Here is a 23,323-nt window from a genome sequence, read left to right as displayed (position 1 = left end):
TGTGATATTTACATTGATTTTCGAAACACGTACAGTGTTACTTTTATGGCATGATGAAAAGTAATGACACAACACCAAATTGTAAATCAAAAGTTAGCAAAGTATTAGATGTTTTTACTTGTTACAATTAAAGCAGTGTCACTGCTAAGCTACTACTACTAACTGCTAAGCATGTGCACAGAAACAATGAAAATTGCAGGTTGAAAGTTAAAATTGAAGGAAAGTCTTTTAAAGTCACCAACTAGTAAAGTAAAAGTTCCAAAATGGCCTTGGTGCCCTTTAGTTTATGGGAGCCTTCGAGGCCAAGTGGCCTTGACCCTCTGAATCTTAAGGTTGAAGCTCAGAATTATCAAAGTCTTCTGTCAAACTGGGGTGCTGACAGCCACACTGAGCAAGGGACAAAGCTTACCTTCAAATTTAACATGAACATTTTGAACACCCTTTACACTTTTACACTGCCACTAAAGACAACTTATGCATCTGTTAGGAACGCCGTGATCTATAAAGACTGAAAGAAAAGGAGGAAAGGACAAGGGATCGTGCAGACAATCCACATGGCAGGGTTGGACAACGTAGTGGTGGATGCACTCTCTTCAGAATGATAGAGGAGCCTCACATTGACCTCTTGGCTTCTCCATACAACACTCTACTCACGGTATTCTGCACATGAGTTTCTCTCTTTCTGTGTGTGAGCCACAGATGCCCTACAGTCTGATTTGATGGGCATGCTCAGTATGCCTTTTTGTCTATTTCGTTAATTCCGCTGGTCCTCTCCAAGATAGAACAAGATCACTGTCAGATACTCCTGATCACTGTTACGATCCGAAAAACTCCAAACTACTTAATTATTCCAAAGCTTGAATTTTCTCTGATGCAATAAAGAAATCAAACAAGATCACACTGATACAAGGAACAAATAAACAAGTATATGATTTAATGAGAATGTTACACTTAGAAAATAGTGACAAAGAAAATGTTGATGGAACTATTTCACAATGATAAGGAATATCCCTTGTAAAAAAGGTGTTCCTATGGGCGAGAAGGTAAGGCACTACCAGTGAAGTGCGCTGGACTCCACAGATGGCAAAAAACAGTTCAGTCCTTGGTGGTGTAAAAATAAGCTGTTATTGGGATGAAGACCACGTCTAATAAGAATCACCGGGCTCAAGATGAAACGGCGAGGGCATGATGACCGTCGCAAGTACGGGAACTTGATGATCCCACAAACTTGAACTGAACATCAAGATGTTAATCTTATGAGAAAACTCCTCACAAGAAACTTCGGAACATATCTGGAAATATCATCAGCTTTCGCATACGTATGACAAGAATATTCATGACTATTCATTCACTGTGGCCTGGGGTCAAACGCGGGTCATACACAGAATCGTGGGGGATGCCATCCGATTATCCTCCCGGCCAGACCGGACATCCTTTGCTATCCAAGGTTGGGGATTTTTTTCACCTGGCTCCCACTGATCAGTTCTAATTGTTTGAATATTGTCTAGCAATCTTGTTTTAGTTCAATCGGATTTTCTAGTGAAGCATCGGCCATGGTTGACGGGGATGTCATCCGCAAACCTGTTCAATTTATGACAACAGAATTTAGCATATCATCATGTGCTGCGATGGTCAGACTTTGGCTCCAGCTAATACTCCTCTGAGTACTGTAACAGATTTCCTTTTGTACTTCTTTCACTCGGAGCTGCAACTATCTACAACTCATATCGACAGTTCAGCCCTAGTTAACATATACGTTGGGTTTTAAGTTGATTTAACTGTCTCCATTAAGCAGCATGGCACTCCATCACTTTCTGCATGGTATGTTAATCCAGTGTCCCCTTGTTGGGAAATTGGTCTGTTCATGAGACCTAAGCTGGTTTTTTTAGATGCTTTCCAGCCCTTCCTCAAGCCCTAAATCATGCCTCCCTTATGCACACCAATGTCAGGTTGGCCTTTCTCCTGACAATGGTTACCTCCAGAGGAGGCAGCAAACTACAGGCTTTCCCCATTGCTGAAGGTTGTCTACATTGGGAGCCATGTGGTGTTCTCCTCATTCCTTCGATTGGCTTCCTGACGAAGGGTCAGACTCTCTCACTCGATCCTTCTGATATCTCGGCACCCTCCATCTCCTTACATCCTGAAGACGATGTGGATAAACTTTGTTGCCCTGTTCATGTCCTGAGGTGATATCTGAATAAAACATTAATATGAGAGGGATGATAACCCCGTCTTTTATCATGACACCACACCGTCCAGCGACATCAGTCACTATTGCCCGCTGGACAGCTTCGGCCATTAGATTTGCTAATCCAATCTGGCAGTCAACACTGCATCAGGGTTCATGATGTGAGAACAGTGTCTACGTCATAGTCTTCCTCTTGAGTTGTTTCCATTCCAGACATCTGCAAAGCTGCATGTTGGAAGTCTCCCTCTACCTCCTGCTACTTTAGGGACGCAGAGTGACACCGCAAATGGCTGCCACAATGCACCGAGTGCAAAGGTCAAACAGTACTCCAGTAGGACGGACATACAAGAAGTCATCACAAAGTTCATTTACTATTTCTTAAATTTATACATTCTTCCTTCTTTATATTTGAATGTGCATTCTTGGCATTACATGTGTCGTTGCCAACCCCCACCTAGACTAGTGCAATTCTGCATATGTAATGACTGTTTGGGTAGGTGGAGAACAGTAGACTCCTCCTCCACTGCAGTGTCGGTCAGATCTACTAGAGAATGCCAACCCAAGCAGTCCTCACCCGCCCGTTCTCCCCACTTTGACTCTGACATTCTTAGTGGCTTTGAAAGGGACAAACATGGCGGCGGGGCCACGTTGCATTGTCAGATTGTGGGAGGTCAGGGTGCTCCTCGGATGATCAAACCTTTTCAGCAAATAATGATGGGCACATTGGAAATATATATGTAGTGACTGTTTGGGTAGGTATTCTCTAGTAGACCCGACCGACACTGAATATGGCACAGGAATATGGGTAGTGCTTATAAAACTAATCCTGTTAGTGTGCCTTGAAAGCATGTTACAACCAACTACATGAAGCATTTCACAGAGAAATTTTTGGCCTGCGAGGTTGGATGCCATTTTTGGTCTCAATTTTAGGCTGAGTGACATCATGAACTGATACGAATAATTAAATATAAAACCCATATCTCACTGGGCTGCAACTGTGGGCAACAAACTGTGAACGGCATTCCTGAAAGAGTTTTCAAAATGTCTTGAAACATTCACAGGGGTTCTCAATTTCCCTGTTGAGTCACACGGCCTCACTTTCTTGTCGTGGGAATTTTGAAAAAGTTCCAAAAAATCGTCTCAAACCCTTCTCAATTTAGTTTCCATTAGTCAGAAAGTGCAAGAAATATGAGACAACTTTATATTGGGGGTTATTTAGGGGTTGGTGACCTATAGAAGAAAATCGTGACTGGTTGAAGACAAAAATGGGAATTTGACATTCCGATCATGAGACAGGCGCAAACTGCCCTGGTACCACTGGGAGCGCGACAAAATTGTGAATTAATTGAGAAAAAATTGTGAACAAAGTGCAACATAAGACAGTTTGTGACTATTATTGCTTCAGAAAAAGTTGCATGACATTCGCACCAATGTTGCACGAATGTCGTGCGAATATTGCAGTTTATTCGCAGTTTCATAATGGTGTTGCAATTTGTTTGCAATTACTGTTAGGTCATATGACTCACATGACCCGGCCATATATAAAGCTTCATGCAAACGGCACATCAACTCCAGGCATACTCTGGCAGAAATTTGCCAGGAGCTTGTGTGACATTCATGCGACTTATGCAGATGTATCGTAAGTACCAAATCAGTGTGAGTCCAAGTGAAAATTGACACTAGATTTGCAGATTTTCTTACGATTTTGTGTCTCCAACTAGTCGCAATCTGTTGCCACCCAGTGAGATACAGGCTTATGGCTTAAATGAAGCTGTTGATTGGGTCCCCTGGAAGGTTGGAGGAAAACAATGAACAAATGCAACCACTGCCAAAGAAATGTGCAAGACTACAACAGCCAAGTGATTCAGACATGGCCTTGCCAAGCAAAGTCACACAATGGCTATTTTAAGAACGCAAGGTGGAAGCTGATACGCCAAGTTCAAAACTGTATTGGGTTTGATTGAATACTTTTCTGACTTGCGTTGGTAACAAGTCATAATGTGCAAGTCCAACTCATTTTTGCAAGTCCGAGTCAAGTAACAAGTCTAAACTGATAGTTACAAGTCACGAATCACAAAAGTAGTCACTAAAGTCAGACTTGACTTTAACCACTACCAGCCGGGGACTCCGGGATCGGAGCCATATGGTTTATATGTGTGGCCGGGGTCTCCGAACTCGGACAAAGGAAACAGGGCCCTGTAACAAAAGACCGTACTCCGAACAAAAGACCAGGCTGCTGGGCATGACCGGAATTTTTCGCCCTCAAAAGTGGTGATAATCCAGCATTATTTTGAAACCGTATACCAGGGTTTGGGGTATTTAGAGCAAGCGGATTACCACCGGGGACAAAAGCTCTCCACCACCGCAGCGATGAGCCACACAGCACCGCTGCATGCTAATCTGGCCCCTATTGAAAAGAGGTCAGCAGTGCACTGAGCCAGGTTCGTGAACAAAAGACAGCTGTGTGACACCGCACAATCTGGGCTCTGTTTACAAGGCTGCAGGCCTGGCTGAAATATTCGGGTGTCAATGAAGGTCACCTGTCAACTTAGAGTAGTGCCTGAAGATTACTCCGTTCGGCTATAAACGACTGTTAAATGGAATGATGAATTGTTGAAGGATTTTGGAAACAGAAAAAATGATAGTCATGCCGGCCCAGCATCCTCAACGTTGAAAAATGCCCCGGTCCGAAGTGGTTAAGGCAAGTGACTCAAATCTACAACTCTGGAAATTTGGACCCGTTGTTGTGTTTTACAACAGTGTACACATACAAGTACATACAGTAAAACCTTGATAAGTCGAAGCCCGTTAAGTCAAAACTTTGTTTACCTCAACGTCTTTCTGTATTCCTGACAAAAGAATAGGCCCTTTATGTACAATATACCCACTGTAACTCGAAACATCAATACCACTTATCTGGAAGTTTTGGCAGGCAAATTTGAAAAATCACTGAAAAATGATGAATAAAAAGTGATGAAAGAACGCTTGCCTTCATTATGAGTCATTACTGTCACGCTCATGGCTTTTCTTTGATGAGCCGAGCATGTTCACATGGGCTGCCATTGTCATGTCGACAAGCACTAGGTGGGCATCAACCGCAACCATAAAATAAATCAGGCATGTATGATGCACCCTCAAGCACTCTGTACATGTATCACGTGACCCAGCCCAGAAACCCTGACCGACTGGCCCGCGTGCTGTGTTATGCAGTAACAGCCCGATCAAGCAAAGCAAATGAATGAATTCTCAAAACGTAGACACAGGCACCGGTAGATTACTTTATTGGTTTATTGGTTATTAATGTACCACATAAAAACATGTTTAATGATGATGTTTGAAGAAAACTTGCACAGTAGGGATAGCCTAAAATCCACTTTGTGTTCGACTCAGCTTGCAGGCCAACTGCCGTAAGCCAGTAAGGTTGCATGTGCACTGAAGCGCGTAACTTTTGATAACTCGAACGTCGGATAACTTGAACTCTTCATCCATTCCCCTGAGCTTCGACTTATTGAGATTTTACTGTGCCTACACATGCATAACGATGACTAGGCCAGTCATTGTCAATTTGTCATGGACCTGTATGAGTCAAAAGTCATACGAAACAGGAAAAGGATTTAAACCCAGCTGTTTCAAACAACCCAAGCAATATTTGATTTATTTATGAATCCCATTTCAAACTATGTAAATGTATTACTTCAATTTAATCCTCTCTGGTTAAGTCCTTCGCGTACTTTTTGGTCTATTTGCAGGCTCTGATATGTATCCTGGGTGCAGATCCAAATACATGTTGTAGTCTCAACCATTGGACACCCCTTCATTTTGCAGCCAAGAAAAATAACACATCAGTCACTGAGTAAGTTTTGTAGGTAGAGTATTTTTAAGCTGTTATCATTTGGGACCACCAAATGGGGAAGGAAGGTTTTTAGCCAGTGACTTGATCACTAATCATGAGATCTTTCTATGCTTCGCAAGTAGTCAACAGAGGAATGCTGTCTCTGCCTTGTCATCCTGGGTGTGCATGTAGATGTAAACTTGAGTAACGTTAGGATTAGGCATGAAAAAATTAACTAGAAACTTTAAATGTCCTGGAAGTTGGTCTTGGGGGGTCTGGAATGTACCATTTTTGGGTCCGGAGGTCATTGTGGTTAAAGTTAGAGAAATGTGTGTACAGTATGTGTACACATACAGGTACCATACATGTTCATGTACATGTATAATGTACTTTTACTGTAGTCTTAGGGACTACTCACTTATTCAGTGATAGTTATTGTGGTATAGAGTCATTATGGGGATGAATGTTTGTCCCCACAACTCGTCCCAAATGTCTTGCCAGCCAGCCATGACAGACAGGCTAGCCTTTTTCAAATACATTTTCATTTTGGCCAGTTTTTGTTCAAGTGAAACATGTTTACATTACTCTTGTCAAGGAGAGCTAAATATTTCTTTATTCCACTGCATTGGTCTTACACCTTGAACATTACAACATGTGATTATCTCAAACCATTTGCCAACATTTACAGTGGATGGGTTGCAAATGTTGTACCTTGCAGCCCAACCACCGACACGCCCTCTTTTCTCATTGGATTTCTCCTCAAGTTATCCCATTTCTCATTTCTGTGATCTGCTCTTTATCAATCTTTACCATTGTATTCTTTACATGTATTTTTTCATATATCTTCAACTGTTATTGGGTTCTCCCTTTGAGTTCTTTTATTGATGTTTTGATGCCTTTCAGGTGGTTAAGTTGGAGTGATACTTGCAACACACAGCCCTTGATAGACTCCCTTTTTGCTGGTATCTCACACCTCAACCCCAGTTATTGGAGTAACATTTGTCAAGCTTGATGTTCTGATTATACAGTGTTTGTGTACTCCTCTTTTTCTAATCGGTTCTTCCCATTCTAAGTCCATTAAGAGGTCCACAATGAGAACCAAGCAGTGTTGCTGTTATAGATCTCAGAAATGTTCCTCCATTGTCTCTATTAATGCCCCTTTGCAGATGCATTCTGTAACAGAGTCATCTTTCCAACACGTTGATAGTGCTGCTAACACATTTGGCTGGGTGCACAACTATTTTTCATTCACAGGCACAGTACATGCTTTACACAAAGTAACACATAGACTTGCAGTCGACACCATCAGTGTATGACATGGTACACTCACTGTCGTACGGTCCAAATGATTTATATCTATACGTTTGTTGCGGAAATATGCTACATTTAAGTTAGCAAAGGCATCGATATGACTGTACAGAACTGGGGACCTTTTACCCCACCAACAAGTAAGTTTCTCGAGTGACTGATTTGAGAACTACACTTTACTGTCTTCAAATGAAGATTACGTTTACAACCTTGGAAGGACATGCTTACTCTTCGAAATTTCTCAGTCACCAAAGAAAATTCTTTTGTTTGGAAAATACATACATTTGGAATATCATGTCATTCATCTGCGAAGTATCATACGTAAGTTTCTAAACAATCTGTTTTGCAAAATTGTACATGAATTGTGATTGCTCAAGTTGTTTTTAAAATGTTTAATAATAGACAAAGATGGAAAACTGAGGTTTAACCGAAAGTAAAGTGGCTAAATGTGAATTTTAAAATAAATGCACAAAGATAAGGGCTAAAAAAAATAAATGTTATGCGTAACCATAAGAATATACATCTAAATTAACCTAAACTGAATTAATGTGTTTGTACACACATTGTCCAGCATAATGTGTAAGCAGTCCTCAACTTCGACTGAGAATTACTGGCAGAATGAAAGAGAAATCATACCAATTCATATCTTTTATAACATTTCATAAGGTTTTTCCAGTTTAGACAAAAATCACATGACATGAAAAGAAAGGAGCAGTTTTCTTGCACACATGTTTCTAGCCAATTGACTTTGTACACGTATTTGAGCCACAATTGTGGTAACTTTGCAATGTTTGATCGTTCCCAAAGTGATAGCCAACAAAGACCCTGGGGCAAGATTTATTGCAAAGGGATGACATCATGATGGCATAATCACCTTATTTTGTATTCATTTTTGAATATTTAATTTTTCCTCATAGGTTTTGTACACGTTTTTCTACTTAACACAAATGAACAAGTAGTCTTTAACTTTGGCACAAGATTACTATAAGAATGAAAGAGAAATCGGGTGCTTTACACGTGTTATTTTATCTGAAATATGCCTAAGAGTCCCAATATGAAGTAATATTTCGTAAAAAGTGTTCAGTTTAAGCGCAAATCACGTGACATGAACTCAAAGGAGCAACGTTTCCGCAAATGAGTTTTTTTGCCCATTGGCTTTGTACACGTTTTCAAGGTACAATTTTGAAACCTTTCCGATGTTTTATGGTTGGCAAAGTGACAGCCAACAAAGACTGTGATACAAAAATTATCATAAGTAAATGAGTCATGATGGCGTCATCATGTGATTTACTTTTGATTTTTCAATATTTATTTCAGCCCATTGAATTGTGCACGTTTTCAAGCCAGCATTTGGGTTAGGTTGAGAGCTTTGATCAACTTCAAAGTTACAGCCAACAAAGACCCTGTTGCAAAGATACGTCCAAATGTATGACGTCTTGATGACGTCATTATGTGATTTATTATTGATTTTTCAATGTGTATTTCATTTCATTGAGTTTGTACACGTTTTCGAGGCACTATATTCGTACCTTAGTAATCGTTAATCATCACCAAATTTTCAGCAAGCACTAACTATACAATGAAGATAATTCTAAAATATTTACGTCATGATGACATTATCACATGATTTATTATTAAATTTTAATATTTTAATATTCCGTTAAATATATAAAAATCCAGATAAAATCAATCATGGCCCCCCGCAACATTCTGTTTGCAGCAAGGGCCAGGATAAAATGTGGTCTTGAATTCGTCTCGTGTACGTCAAATAACATGACCCTTCCTTTCGGTTTAAACTGGAAGTAGGCTTGTTGTTTACAAGTGGTAAAAGCCATTAATTTTTTTTCAACAGAATGAACCTGTCGGTGTTAGTGCTGGGTTGAAACCCTGCTTATATCTTGGAGAGGAAGTGTTTTAGGCAAATATTGATCTCATTTAGTGAAGACGTCATAAACAATTGGTTTGTTCATAACGGACATTATCGAAATGTCATATGTTATTAATTTTGTCTGGATTCTACTTTTCCGTTGATTAAAAAAGGGGCAAGACACCTGATGATCTGTGTGGGGACGTAGTTTCAGTTTTTTTTTCATCACAATTGCCAATACTTATTTTGTTGGTGAAACAGTCCCGAAACAGTTCTGTGTTTGTACTTGTTTACAAACACTTCTATCTAGATTTTTTTAGCTGTTTCTGCAACTTTGCCAAATTAGTATTGTTTTTCTAATTTTTTAGCTGTTTCGGCAGTTATTGTTTGTCTGATTATTTTTTTTTTCTTCTTCAACTCAATTCCTTCCACCAGTCGACTTTGGCAGTTTACTAAATCTGATCGACTTCAAACTTGACAGACCTTTGAGCCATCATCCAAGGACGGTCCTAGAAGAAATTCACAGTGATAGCTTAAGTAGTTTTATTTATTATTGATTTTTTAAGAATAAATTTTTCCCATAGACTTTGTACACAGATTGCACACAGTTTTCGGACTGTCCTACATCAGGCTATGAGGGCGCTATTGCAGAATTACGGTGACACCTGCCTGGGCTTTCAATTTTCAACAAACTGTCCCATATTGAACCATGGATGGCGTTGTTGCACAACATAGGGTTTGTACACACATTGTCCCGCATAATGCGTGGGCAGTCCTCAACTTCAACCGAGAATTACTACCAGAATGAAGAAGAAATCAGACTAAATTTTCCATCCGTTCGATCCCAAATATACCCAAGTGTGCAAATATAAAATGATATGTCATAAGTTTTTCCCAGTTTAGACAAAATCACGTGACATGAAAGTAAAGGAGCAGTTTCCTGCACACGTGTTTCTAGCCTATTGACTTTGTACATGTTTTTGAGCCACAATTTTGGTACCTTTGCAGTGTTTGATCGTTCCCAAAGTGATAGCCAACAAAGACCCCGATGCAAGATTTATTGCAAAGGGATGACGTCATGATGACTTCACCACCTTATTTTATATTCATTTTTGAATATTTAATTTTTCCCCTTAGGTTTTGTACACGTTTTTCTACAGTAGTCTTTAACTTCGGCGCAAGATTACTATCAGAATGAAGGAGAAATCGGGTACTTTACTATCTGTTATTTTATTTGAAATATGCCTAAGAGTCCGAATATGAAGTAATATTTCATAAAAATTGTTCAGTTTAAGCGCAAATCACGTGACACGAAATTAAAGGAGCAGTGTTTCTCCAAATGAGGTTTTTTGCCCATTAACTTTGTACACGTTTCAAGGCACAATTTTGAACCCTTTCGGATGTATTTGATCGTTTTCAAAATGACAGCCAACAAAGACCTTGATACAGATATTATTCTAAATAAATGACGTCATGATGACGTCATCATATGATTTACTCTTGTTTTTTCAATATTTATTTCAGCCCCTTGACTTTGTACACGTTTTCAAGCCAGCATTTGGGTTCGTTTGAGAGCTTTGATCAACATCAAAGTTACAGCCAACAAAGACCCTTATGCAAAGACACTTCCAAATGTATGACGTCTTGATGATGTCATCATGTGATTTATTATTAATTTTTCAATATTAATTTCAGCCTCTTGACATTGTACTCGTTTTTTAGGAACTATTTTCGTACCTTAGTAATTGTTGATTATCGTCAAACTTACAGCAAGCACTAACTATACATCGAAGATAATTCTAAAATATTTACGTCATGATGACGTCATCACGTGATGTATTGTTAAATTTGGAATACATAAATATTCCTTTAAATGTATACAAACCCATATGAAATCAACCGTGCCCTCCGCAACATTCTGTTTGCAGCAAGTGCCAGGATAAAATGTAGTCTTGATTTTGTCATTTTTACTCTCTCATAGTTTCTTAATGCTAGTTTTTTTCGTCACATTTGCTAATACTTATTTTGTTGGTAAAACAGTCCCGAAACAGCTCTGTGTTTGTACTTGTTTACAAACACTTCTCTTTAGTTTTTTATTCTTTTCCTTTTTCAGACTTTTCCTCATAGGGTTTCTACACGTTTTCCTCCACTTGTCAACTTTGGCAGTTTACTAAATCTGATGAACTTCAAACTTGGCAGACCTTTGCACAATCATCCAAGGATGGTCCTAGAAGAAATTTGTGATGATGACATCATCACAGGATTTCTTTTTGAATTTTGAATATTTAATTTTTTTTCCATTGACTTTGTACACGATTTCAAGGCACTATTTTCAACCTTTGCAATGTTTGATCGCTATCAAAGTGATAGCCAACAAAGACCCTTATGCAAGAATTATTCTACAGAAATGATGTCATGATGATGTCATCATGTGATTTAGTGTTGAATTCTCAATATTTATTTTAGCCCATATACTTTGTACACATTTTCAAGGCACAATTTTGAAACCTTTGTTGTGTTTGATCGTTATCAAAGTGATAGCCAACAAAGACCCAGTACAAGAATTATTTTAAGTAAATGACGTCATGATGACGTCATCAAGTGATGTATTGATTTTTCAATATTTATTTCAGCCCATTGACTTTGTATACGTTTTCAAGCCTGCAATTGATTTTTGGATATTTAATCTTCCCCCATAGGTTTTGTATACGTTTTTCATCAGCCTGTCCTCGGCACTTTGGTCAATCTGAATTATTTCCTTCAATGTACACTTGAAGTCCCTCATGAAGAGAGGATCCCAAAGAAAAATCGTCAAAATTTCATCATCAGGGGTCACGTGACATGAGATTAAAGCTGCAGTTTTCCCCATAGGTTTTGTACATGTTTTTTTACTATGCAATATTATTGATCTTAATGAGGGTAGTCCTGAACTTCTGCTGAGAATTACTATGGGAATGAAAGAAAAATCGTGATTTTTCCCATCATTGTTCAATAACAAATATACCCAAAAGTCCAAATATCAAATAATATTTCAGAATTTGTTTTCAATATTAACACAAATCATGTGACATTACTTTAAAGCTACAGTTTTTCTCCATAGGTTTTGTGCACGTTTCTTCTAACATCAAAGACTGGCGCACTCATACATCTGAGTAACTTTGTATTGAAAGCATAGGTAGTCCAACAACCCTTGGGCTGTCAAAATGAAATCTTCATGGTGACATCATCAGGAGCCACGTGACAAGAGGTTAAAGTTTCAGTTTGATTTATAGGGTTCGTACACATTTTTCACTTCACACTTTTGTTGTGTTTTACCAGTGCTTTGCCTGGGAATCGCTGTGAGAATTTCAAACACATTTTCCCTTACAGATAGTTTGATCTGTTTTCCAAAAAGATAAAGGTAACAAACAAAAAATTCTTAAACACCGTTATTTTTTTGTTTTAGCTGTTTCTGCAAGAGTCGGAACAGCTTTTGTTTTTGTTAAAATTTTCGTTTATTTTTTTTTCTTTTAAGTTGTTTTGGCAAGAGCCGGAACAGCTTTTGTTTTTCTTTTTTTAAGCTGCTTCGGCAAGCTGCCGAAACAGCTTGTGTTTTCGTAAAATTTTTTTTTTCTTTTTTGGGGCTTTTTCACAATTTTTCTTTTTGTTTTGTTTTTTCTTCCTCTTCTGACCAAAAGTCCATTTACTTTGTGCACGTTTCTTCCACCATTGACTTTGGTCCGTTTGCAACTTCGGATCTTCATCAAACTTACATCACTGAAGGACCTTAGTTAAAAGATGTGCCTAGAACAATGACGTCATGATGACATCATCAAGTGATTTATTATTGATTTTTAATATTTATTTCAGCCCATTGACTTTGTACACGTTTTCGAGGCACTATTTTGAAAACTCAGCAATATTTGATTGTTATCAAAGTTACACCAAGCACTCACCATAAAGTGAAGATAATACGTAAATATTTACCTCATGATGACGTCATCAAGTGATTTATTATTGATTTTCAATATTTATTTCAGCCCATTGATTTTGTACACGTTTTCCAGGCACTATTTTGGTAACTTAGCAATATTTGATTGTCATCAAAGTTACACCAAGTATACCCCGTAAGTCGAAGATAATACGTTAATAGTTACGTCATGATGGCGTCATCAAGTGATTTATTATTAAATTTTGAATATTCCGTTAAATTCGGTTGGGTAAAATATTCATATCATATACTGATGTAAGTCACCGTTGACATCGTATTTTGTCCAATAGTGATATATCGCTTTTTTTCATAACGACATTATGGAAATTTCAAATGTTGTTAATTTTGCATGGATTCTACTCTTTGTTTGCTTAAAAAAATATGGCTGACACCTGATCTACGTGGGGACGTATTAAGTCGTGAACCCGAAACACAACGGGTGATGAAGTCAATGACAACACCAGACCGTTTTTTTTATTTTGGGACAAGAAGTCCCCAGTTAGGCTGGCCACGCCAGACCACAGTTTTCGTGGGAGTACGACTCCCCCTGCCTGACTTTGGAACCTACACTAAAACCAGTCACAAAACGACAAAAAACTATCTAAAATCCCACAAATGGCAACAAGAGCCTCAAAAAAATAGAATTAAAAGACAGCAAAGCCTCCTAGATGAAAATCGACAGAGAAAAGCAAGTCACATATACTCAGAGCAAAAAAAAATAATAAAGAAAAGCACTAAGTCTGTCCCCCAAACCGCAGTATGGGGTTAGGCCTGTCCCGCTGCAGGGATTCCCTAAAGGACCCCACAGCATCGGTGATGTTTCGACCTTTCCAGAGGACAGGCCCCTAAATCCTTAACCCGAGGGGAAAAAGCGAACAATTTTGACCCTGACGGACTTAGCACCAAAAACTACGACAAAGGGGCAAAAGGCCCCTAAAATAGAAATCCACTACAAGTTCACTAAAACCCGGTTGTTGCGGACAGGAATGATATTGCCCGACTTACTCCATCGTCTAAAAAACAGATCTCTATCTAGTCTGCAAAAATCCGCCTCAACACGCTGTTTTAAAAAACGCCTTGAAATACGTAGAACGGAAACCAGGTCAACATGAGTACCGTCGTACATAGCTTGACAACGAGATTTCCAAATATGCCATTTTAATGTCAAAATAACAAACCAAATAAACCTGTGGTTGATATCCATAGGGTTAAGACCATCTGCAATGAAAATGAGTGAAGGATAAATAGTAAAAGTGGGACCGAAAACACAAACTCCTACATAGGTAGCCCAGTCCCACAACAAAGAAACAAAAGAACAGGTCCACAGCAAGTGAAGAAGTGATTCAGTGCAGCTGCAATTGAGTCTTGGACATTTGCCATGGCCGATGCCCCACAAGGACAGTCGCTGAGCTGTTTTGACAGCCTTCCATGGAATTCACCAATTGAAATCTCCAGGGAGTGGTCGAGGTGGCTATTTACTAAAAGGGAAAACTGCGGAACAGAAAAGAAAACATCTGAGCGAGGCAGAATAGCTGGAATTTGATTAACTAGAAGATTATACACATTGTGTACCGTAACGCTGTTCCAGTTGATTGAACGTAGATTAGGTAAAGAACGGATTACAGAACATAAGGTAGAACAGAAAGGTGGAACAGAAAAGGAATGAGGACGAAGATGTGAAGAAAACACAGGTGGAAAAATGCCACGGAGGGAAAGAGAACACCAGAAAGCGCGAAAAAACCCAAGGTGTGGTGTTAGCACGAAAAAAGGAACACAGGCGTTTGAAGAAAATAAATGGCGTCCAATTTCAACCTCACGCTGGTGACACCAAGGCCACCGCGTTCTGTTGGCTGGCAGACAGTGGCTCGGCGAACCAGTTCTGTTTTACCTGACCACAAAAATGGAAAAATGATCTTGTTAATTTTCTTTTCAATGGAGACCGGCAGAGGATAAACAGGAGAAACATAGAAAAGGCGAGAAAGGAAGACAGTATTGATAACTGAAACTTTGCCGAAAAGAGAGAGGGAACGACGCTTCCAACTCTCAACACAGGGGCGGAGTTTATTTAACCGGTTCTCCCAGTTTCTCGTGGACATGTTGCCTTTGCCTATCCAGAAACCGTTGATGTTGATTGGCTCCCTTGTCCACAATATAGGACAAAGGTCGCACAATCGTTCATTAAAATCACCTAAAACAAAGCCTTTGGATTTATTGACTTTAAGTCTAGAACCACTAGCACCTTGAAAACTACCAATAATGTTAAAAAGTTTAATAACCGAAGTAGCATTATGTACAATACAAGTAGTATCATCTACATACTGCACAATTTTACACTGGATGTTATTGCTACCGGGGATGAAGATTCCTTGAATGTCTTCATCATTGCGAACAGCCGCCGCAAAGGGCTCAATGAAAATGACTTAAAGGAGGGGCGACAACGGATATCCCTGCCGGACATCTTTCTGTAGAGGAAAAGGATCAGAAAGAAAGCCATTGACCAGAACTTGACTAGAAATGTCTTTATATAAAATGCAGAGCCATTTGACATAATTAGGCCCAAATCCAAATTTTACAAAAACTCTGAAAAGAAAATTCCAATCAACACGATCAAAAGCCTTCTGTTGATCGAGAGAGATAAAAAGTGAATTTAAATGTCTCTCCTCGGCATAAAAAACAAGGTCACGAAGAAGGCATGCATTATCATGAATGGATCTACCTTTAACACCACAAGTTTGGAAAGGACTAATAATAGAAGGCAACACAGAAGAAAGACAATTACATAATGCTTTCGCGAGCAGTTTATAATCAACATTCAGCAAAGAAATGGGCCTTTTATTCTGAGGTAAGGTGCCATCACCTGACTTATCCAAGAGAGTGATAATTCCAGACCTTTGCGAGTCGGATAAAACCTGTAAATTAAAAGCACAGTTAAAAACACCAAGAAGGTCAGGACCAAGAAGGTCCCAAAAAGTGTGATAAAATTCCTTAGGCAGACCGTCGCTGCCAGAGGACTTACCATTCTGCATACCGTGAAGAGCAGAATCCAGTTCAGGAAGAGAAAGAGTCTCTTCAAGACTTTCTGCACTCCCCTCAGAAAGAAAACTAGAAATCTGGTTGATAAAAAAGGATTGAAAACTATCAACAGTGCTATCTGAAGAAAAGAGAGACGCGTAAAAGTTTTTATAAACACCCAGAATTTCCTGGGGCGAAGAAGCAATAGTTCCATCTGGCCGTTGCACTGCAGAAATGGAGGAAGTTTTTTTATGATTATATTCAGATCTAAAAAAAAGACTAGATGGATGCTCCCCGTTGTTTAAATGTTGAACCCGGGCACGCACTTTTGCACCTTCTGCAAGGAAGTCTTCGAGCTCAGAGAGCTGCTGTTTAATAGCATGATAATCAATAAGGAGATTGCGAAGTGATATGGTCTAGGGAAGACAAAAGGTTTTGTTTTTTCCTATCCTGAATTTTGGAGAGACGACAAGAGTGAGAAATAATCAATTTCTTAGAACGAAGTTTCACATCCTCCCACCATTCGAGAAGGTTATCGAAGCCATCCTTTAAAGTCCTCCGTCCTACATAAGCGGATTTAAAATCAGATTGAAAAATGGGAGCGGAAAGAGTGGAAGTATTACATTTCCAGAAACCTCTGCCTCTTTCAGGAACAGATGCGGGCCTTAAATTAAGGACCGCACCGTCATGTCATGGTCAGAAAAGAAAACAGGCAAATGAACAGCAGAAGAACAAGAAAGACAATTAGAAATATAAAAACGGTCCAACCTACTGCAAAAAGAATTAGAGGCATTTCTCCAGGTGTACTCATGAAGATTAGGGTGAGAGACTCGCCAAGGATCAATAAGTGACATGTCGTCACATAAATGTTGGAGTTCTTGGGAACCAATGTCGCAGGAGAGCGTTGAGGTTCCTATCCTGTCTAGAGAAGAATTTAAGACACAGTTGAAATCACCTGCTAAAATAAAAGGTCCACTACCAGTGAGAAAAGTTAAGAAAAAAATTCCTCCTATGGAGAGGGTTGTTCGGCGCGTATACGCCGATGAGTTTAGCACACCAACCTGGGCCATCGAGAGAACAGCAGACAATTCTACCTTGCGAATCTGTCTGAAAATGAGAAATTGAAAACTGTTATGAGGTTTAAAAAGAAGAATTGAACCACAGGAAAAGGAAGAGCCAAAACTGGCCAAAATTTCCCCTTTCCACAACTCCAATTGCGAAGGGAGAAAGATGTGGCATTCCTGCAAAAAACAAATATCATAATTATGGCAAAGATTAAAAACATGCTGACGTTTGTTACAGTCCAACATACCATTAACATTGAGAGTAAGAAATGAAATCATGAAATGAAAAAGGAAATAACCCTGGAGAAATGCCATAAGGAAAGAAAGGTTTTAGGAGGATCAAGAAAAATTACAAGAACTCCAAAAAGAAGTCAGTTTTTCCCAGAGAGCAAGGGAAAAGTGTTTTCTGCCGATATGACGGCACCACCTGTCTGGGTAGTAAGCGATGAAATTACACCATGGACATCTAATCTGTGAAAGGGACTCGTCTTTATGGATATTACTTACATGCCGGGAAAGACCCGACCACGCAGACGTAGTGAAAGGGCACTGAACAGCCCGACATCTTACCGGTTCGGAAAAACCGGGAAGGTCCAGAGCCATCAAGTGCTGCCGAACTTTCTTTTGGACCCTGGAATCTATACCGGCCGCTTCATCATCAGAGGTGGAATCCCTGTCGAAAGTAGACTCATCTCCTGAATTCTCGGAAGAAGAAAGGTCAGAAGCAGAAGTGCAAGAAGAAGAATGAGTCCTTACCGGGTCTCTCGCGGGACAAGAATCCATAGAGGAGACACTATCTAAATCGGAACCAAAAATATCCGCTGCAGTGGGAGCTATCTCTCCACCGCCTCCAGTCGACGAGGGCATCGGCATTGCCTTCTTAGTAGATGACTGGACGGGGGGAGAACTAGATCTTTTTGCAGCTCTCTTTCTTCTCCTCACCACCCGAAAACTGTCATTAGATTCAGGTGCCTGAACAGACTTGCAACTATCCCGATGGCACACCAGCGATGGCTGACCGTTAACACCCTTGCATGCTGCACACTCTAGAATGGAAAAAGGCTTGGAAAAGGAAAGAGGCAGTTTACAAGAAAAACAACAGATACTAGGATGAAAAGGACCAGCACTCTGTTTACATTTGAGACACTTCCCAGCTGGCAATTCCTTTAACCCTTTCTCTTTCGAGCTGGCATCAGGAGCAATGGCTACCTGATCACCTGATGAAGTGGAGGGGTTGCTTGAAACCGAACTCCAAGCTCTGTCTGGTTGTACTGCTTTAGCAAAAGATTTAGGGCAATAGTGGAAACTATGGCCCTCCATCCTGCAAATTGTGCAAATGACTTGATTAGGGCAGTCACCCGCAACGTGGCCAATCTGAAGACATTTAAAACATTTAGTGTTAGTACAGTCTCTGGCATAGTGTCCCTGTTCTCCACAACGGGCACACCTGCAAATTTGACCTGGATACGAGACCCATGCATTTCGGTCCCCGATACGAAGAACCGTAGGAATAGGCATGGACAATTTCATTTTATACTGCCTTGTACCATTGAACACTGTGGGGTTGTCCCCGTAAGTCATAAATCGACCGGCAATCACCTCTCCAAACTCACTCAAAATACTGCGAACAATGCTGTCATGAATACACATGCTAATATAATGTATCGTGATAATGACAATATCGTTAAATCGGGTGACCATGCACCCATCTATACTGCTCACTTGAGGGTGCATCTGTCTGCACAGGGCCTCCGACTTAAATACAATATCAAATTTGTTACCAGGCAATGGTTGGACGGCTGCCAGGTGGTCTGCAGCCGTAATGCCAACTCCAGAGAGCTTCTGAAACAAAGATCTGGGGGTTGTTGGCTCCAGAAACTGTACCTCAGTAACCTAATCTTTATGGGAAACATCAACCATAATGATATACTGTCGTTGAAATCAACGAAGAAGAACAAAAGGAATTCCTTGGATAAATAAAGGGCGTCTGTCACAACTGCTGACAGACAAAACAAAAAAAGCCAAAATCCAACACTAAAAGTAACAGGTAAATATGGGCTACAACTGCTAGCCTAGTGAAACGACTACTACCAAATGCTAATTAGGAATAGTAATGGCGACACTTTCGCAAGTAATGCTATACAAATACACAGGCTACACACTGCTAGCCTGAGCACACCAGAGATGGTAACACTTCGGTGATAACAAAAGGAAAAGGAATGTTATATACACACAGGATAAGGAGAGCAAACAATACGAAACCAGGTCACTTGGCACCTAATTCTGCGTGCCTACTCAACGGGACTCACCAGAGCAGAACAGGCAAAATGCCTGACACGCACTGAAAATCAGTGAATCATGGCCGGCCTGCCAAGATGACACGCCCCGAATAGAGGTAGGCTTGGTGGACGGAGACTCGGTGCAGCAGAGAAAAAACAATGTTAACTTGACGACCCGAATTGCAACCAAACACGCTTCCTGTCATTCACGAGAGCAAAAAAATAGACGGCCTGGATCTTGCAGATTCTGCGTGGCGTCAGTTCAGACAACACCAGACCCTTAACTTACAGTTCTCACATGGCCAATTGAAGGGAAGAGTGGTTTCGGAGGGTTTATCATAGAGTACAACTTTCTAGTCACAGTTACAAAAAGGAAAATTCAGTTTTTGCGCCAAAATGTCCAGCATAGTGCAACAGATGTCATGGACAGTGGTCCTGCACTCTCTTTCTTCATTTTGTACAAGGAAAATCTGAGATGTGCAAGTCAATTATTGTTACGTTAGATATTATCTAAGAATTATGTTTTTTTAGAGTGGCAATACATATTTATAATTATACAAATAAGGGGGAGTCTTATATTCGTGGCCGGGGACTCCGAAATCGGAACTTTACTATAAAAAAAAAGTTGCTAGGCGTTTCTTAAAAAGTATGGGGCTGTCAGTTAAAAAGTTTGAGCCATCATTGGCGGTAAATAAATTGGTCCGAGGCAATAATGGGTTGCTGGGGCCGGAGAATTGGGACTTTATTTTATAGCCGGGGTGACCGAACTTATAAAAGCCTGGAATAAATGTACGAGCTGCTGAAAGCTGCCTGGCCATCCTGCAGTCCCTGCACTTCAATGATAACACCGCCATGCCAGATGACTGCACCGACCGCCTCTTCAAAGTGCGCCCAGTCGTCGACCATCTTGCTCAGAAGTTTGCCACTGTCTATGTTCCTCAACGGGACATTTCTGTCGACGACTCCCTGCTGAAGTTTTACGGGCGTCTCTGCTTCGCTACCTACAACCCCAGAAAGAGGGCCCACTTCGGTATCAAGATGTACAAATTGTGCCAGAGCACCGGGAGTGCCGCCGGGTACTGCTACAACTTCAAAATCTACACCGGCCAAAGTAAACTAAGTAAACAAAGGAAAACTCCCAGCAACTACACAAGTGGTGATGGACCTGGTGAATGACCTAAGTGGCAAGGGCTACAACCTTGCCCTCGACCAGGCCTTCAGCAGTCCCGATTTGTTTCGACGACTTCACAACCAGAAGTTCAATGTCGTCGGCACCGTCATGGCAAACAGAAGAGGGATGCCGAAAGACCTGCAGTCCGTCAAGCTGAAGCGGGGCGAAACAGCATTCCGGTCGGCCGACCTGGGTGTCAGCGGTTCTCTCCTGGCCATGGTGTGGCGAGACAAGCGCAACATCCGTATGCTCTCCTCCATGCATATGGCAGACATCCATGGCACTGGCAAGCAAGGCAGGACAGGGCAGGAAAAGCAGAAACCGACCTGTGTCATCGAATACGCCCTGATGGGGGGAGTTGACAAGAGCGACCAACTAGCAGCAAATCATCGAGCTACTCGTAAGTCCCTCAAGTGGTACAAGAAGCTCTTCTACCTGCTCGACTTGATGCTGGTGAACAGCTACGCCGTGTACCTGGCCGTTGGTCCTTCCTTGACTACCGCTTGAGTCTTGTCTGTGAGCTGCTGATCGACGAGCTCTTGCCCGAGTACCACCCTCAGCACAATACTCCACCAGTCACCAACTCCCGCTTTGTCGGCCGACCCCGTGGACTTTGAGAAGACCAGCTATGGCGACTTCCGCTACTGGCGGTGTGTCCTCTGCGCTTCCCGTGGTCTGCGAAAGAAGACACACTTCGAGTGCGACACGTGCCACCAGCCCCTCTGCGTCGCCCCCTGCTTCAAGGAGTACCATACCGTCCACTAATTGACACTTTAAACATTTACTTTCATGGACATTTTCATTGACATTATATTTTGTATTTTTCATGTGTGTTTTGACTTGATGCCCCACTTATCTAGTGTAAAACAATATGTCATTTACTGGTGGTTTTAGGAGTTGTCATAGTTTCAACCTTTGAAAAAAATGACAAAAAGACAAAGTTTCTGGAAAGTATTGCTTTGAGGATGTTGTATTTTCATCTCTTGAAAAAGTGGCACATTTCCTTGTAATGGTTTTACTAGGTGGTCATGTTTTCAACCTTTGAAAAAAATGACAAAAAAGACAATGATTCTGGAAAGTACTGCTTTGAGGATGTTGTTTTTTCATCCTTTTTATTCCTTGCATTAGTGTTAGGAGTTTGCTCATTCTTGCCTTTTTTATGAGTTTTGCTTTTTATTTGATTGAAAAGAGTGGAAATTTATTTTACTACTTTTATGAATTCAACTATTTCAATAAGAAATGAAAAGAAAATACAAGAGAAATGACAAGAAGAAAATGAAAGAAAAAAAGTTATCTCCAAATATTTGTCTGTGTGTGTATTTCTATGTGTATTTGATTTTATTGGTTTCTAAATTTTTCTTGAAATTGTTGGGGAAATAAAGTTTGGGAAGGGAAATATCTTACACTATGGGAGGGAAAATGAACAAGTTGGGAGATAAAATATGAGAGTGGTTGGGGGGGATATAAGTTTGGTAGATGGGAAAATTCATAACAGAAAAAAAAACCCAATAGCTTAAAAAAATAGGGAAAGTTACATGCAGCAGCACCACGAAAAAGCCACACTTTTAGACCCCATTTTTTACAGCATGATTCATTTGTCCGTCATTGCCCGTACTCATTGAACAGTTGACAAAGCTCAGTGCATGTGGGCAAAGCTTCCTATTCACTCACTGCATATTGCACGCTGAGGTCTTGACCATCAATCGCTCCACATAGGAACACAGCAGCATAGCAACACACTGGGCCAAGGCCCGGAACAAACGAGCCCTTATGTAACACACACAATGGGGGCTCTAAACAGAGCGGGCTGTGTGGCTGCAAAACCGAAGGGTTAATGGAAGTTACTTGTGAGGGCTAGACTCGCCACGGGACACCCATTTTATGGGGTTTAGGCTTTCAGAAAGAAATATATGAATTTTTGAAGATTTTTGAAAAAGGAAAATATTAAAAAACTGCCCGGCAGCGCATGTAACCGTTAAAAAAGCACCCAGCAGCAAGTGGTTAAGGCTCTATATCTCCTGAAGTACATGTCCGATTGGGTTCAAATCTTGCAGATATCTTGCAAAGAGAGTGCTTTAGAGGAGTTTTGACCTCGTGATGATAACGTCATCAGGAGACAAGTCACATGACATTAAAGGGGAACTCTTCAAACCACTATACCTTGAAAAGTACATGTCCCATGCGGTTGAAACTTTGTGTGTGGCTGGAAAGGAATGGTTAATAGACCCAAAGTGATTTGATTTGATTCTGACCTCATCTGGTGATAAGTCAAGTGACATTAAAGTTAAAAAATACAATTCTTGTAACTGGTATCACATCCACTCGTGATGACGTCAATAGCTGAAGAAGTCGTATATGTTATCTTTAAGTAAGTATTATAATTTTTAAGCAATTGTGAGAAGCTCCACAAAGTACAAAGGAAACTCTCAACCGTGAGAATACTATCACATGACTAGTCATATTAGATTATCTTCAGAAGTAGACATCCAATTGCATTGGTTGAAATTGATCATAAATTAAACTTTTTCAGGGTATATGTCACGTCCAGAATATTAGATTGTTCATTTGTAGTCTCTCATATTTTTTAATGCCAGGTTTTTTCATCACAATTGCCAATACTTATTTTGTTGGT

The 23,323-nt window shown here is 40.3% G+C and overlaps 1 protein-coding gene across 17 annotated transcripts in view; it reads left to right on the top strand.

Annotated features, from left to right (window-relative positions):
- LOC110989511 (uncharacterized) overlaps window positions 1-23,323 on the top strand; it is a 322,817-nt gene that overhangs the window by 73,151 nt on the left and 226,343 nt on the right. For all 17 annotated transcript variants that reach the window (XR_015424849.1, XR_015424847.1, XR_015424845.1 and 14 more), the window contains one exon: window positions 5,938-6,041. Coding sequence is in view for 9 of the 17 variants with exons in the window: in XM_087134889.1 (XP_086991015.1) it covers window positions 5,938-6,041 (104 nt within the window). In the remaining 8 variants the exon portion in view is untranslated. The remainder of the gene's footprint in view (window positions 1-5,937; window positions 6,042-23,323) is intronic.

This window comes from Acanthaster planci, linkage group LG03, assembly GCF_054643075.1.
Source record: "Acanthaster planci isolate LZ-2023a linkage group LG03, COTS_SCS, whole genome shotgun sequence".
NCBI lineage: Eukaryota > Metazoa > Echinodermata > Asteroidea > Valvatida > Acanthasteridae > Acanthaster > Acanthaster planci.
This window is presented reverse-complemented; position numbering and strand designations above follow the sequence as displayed.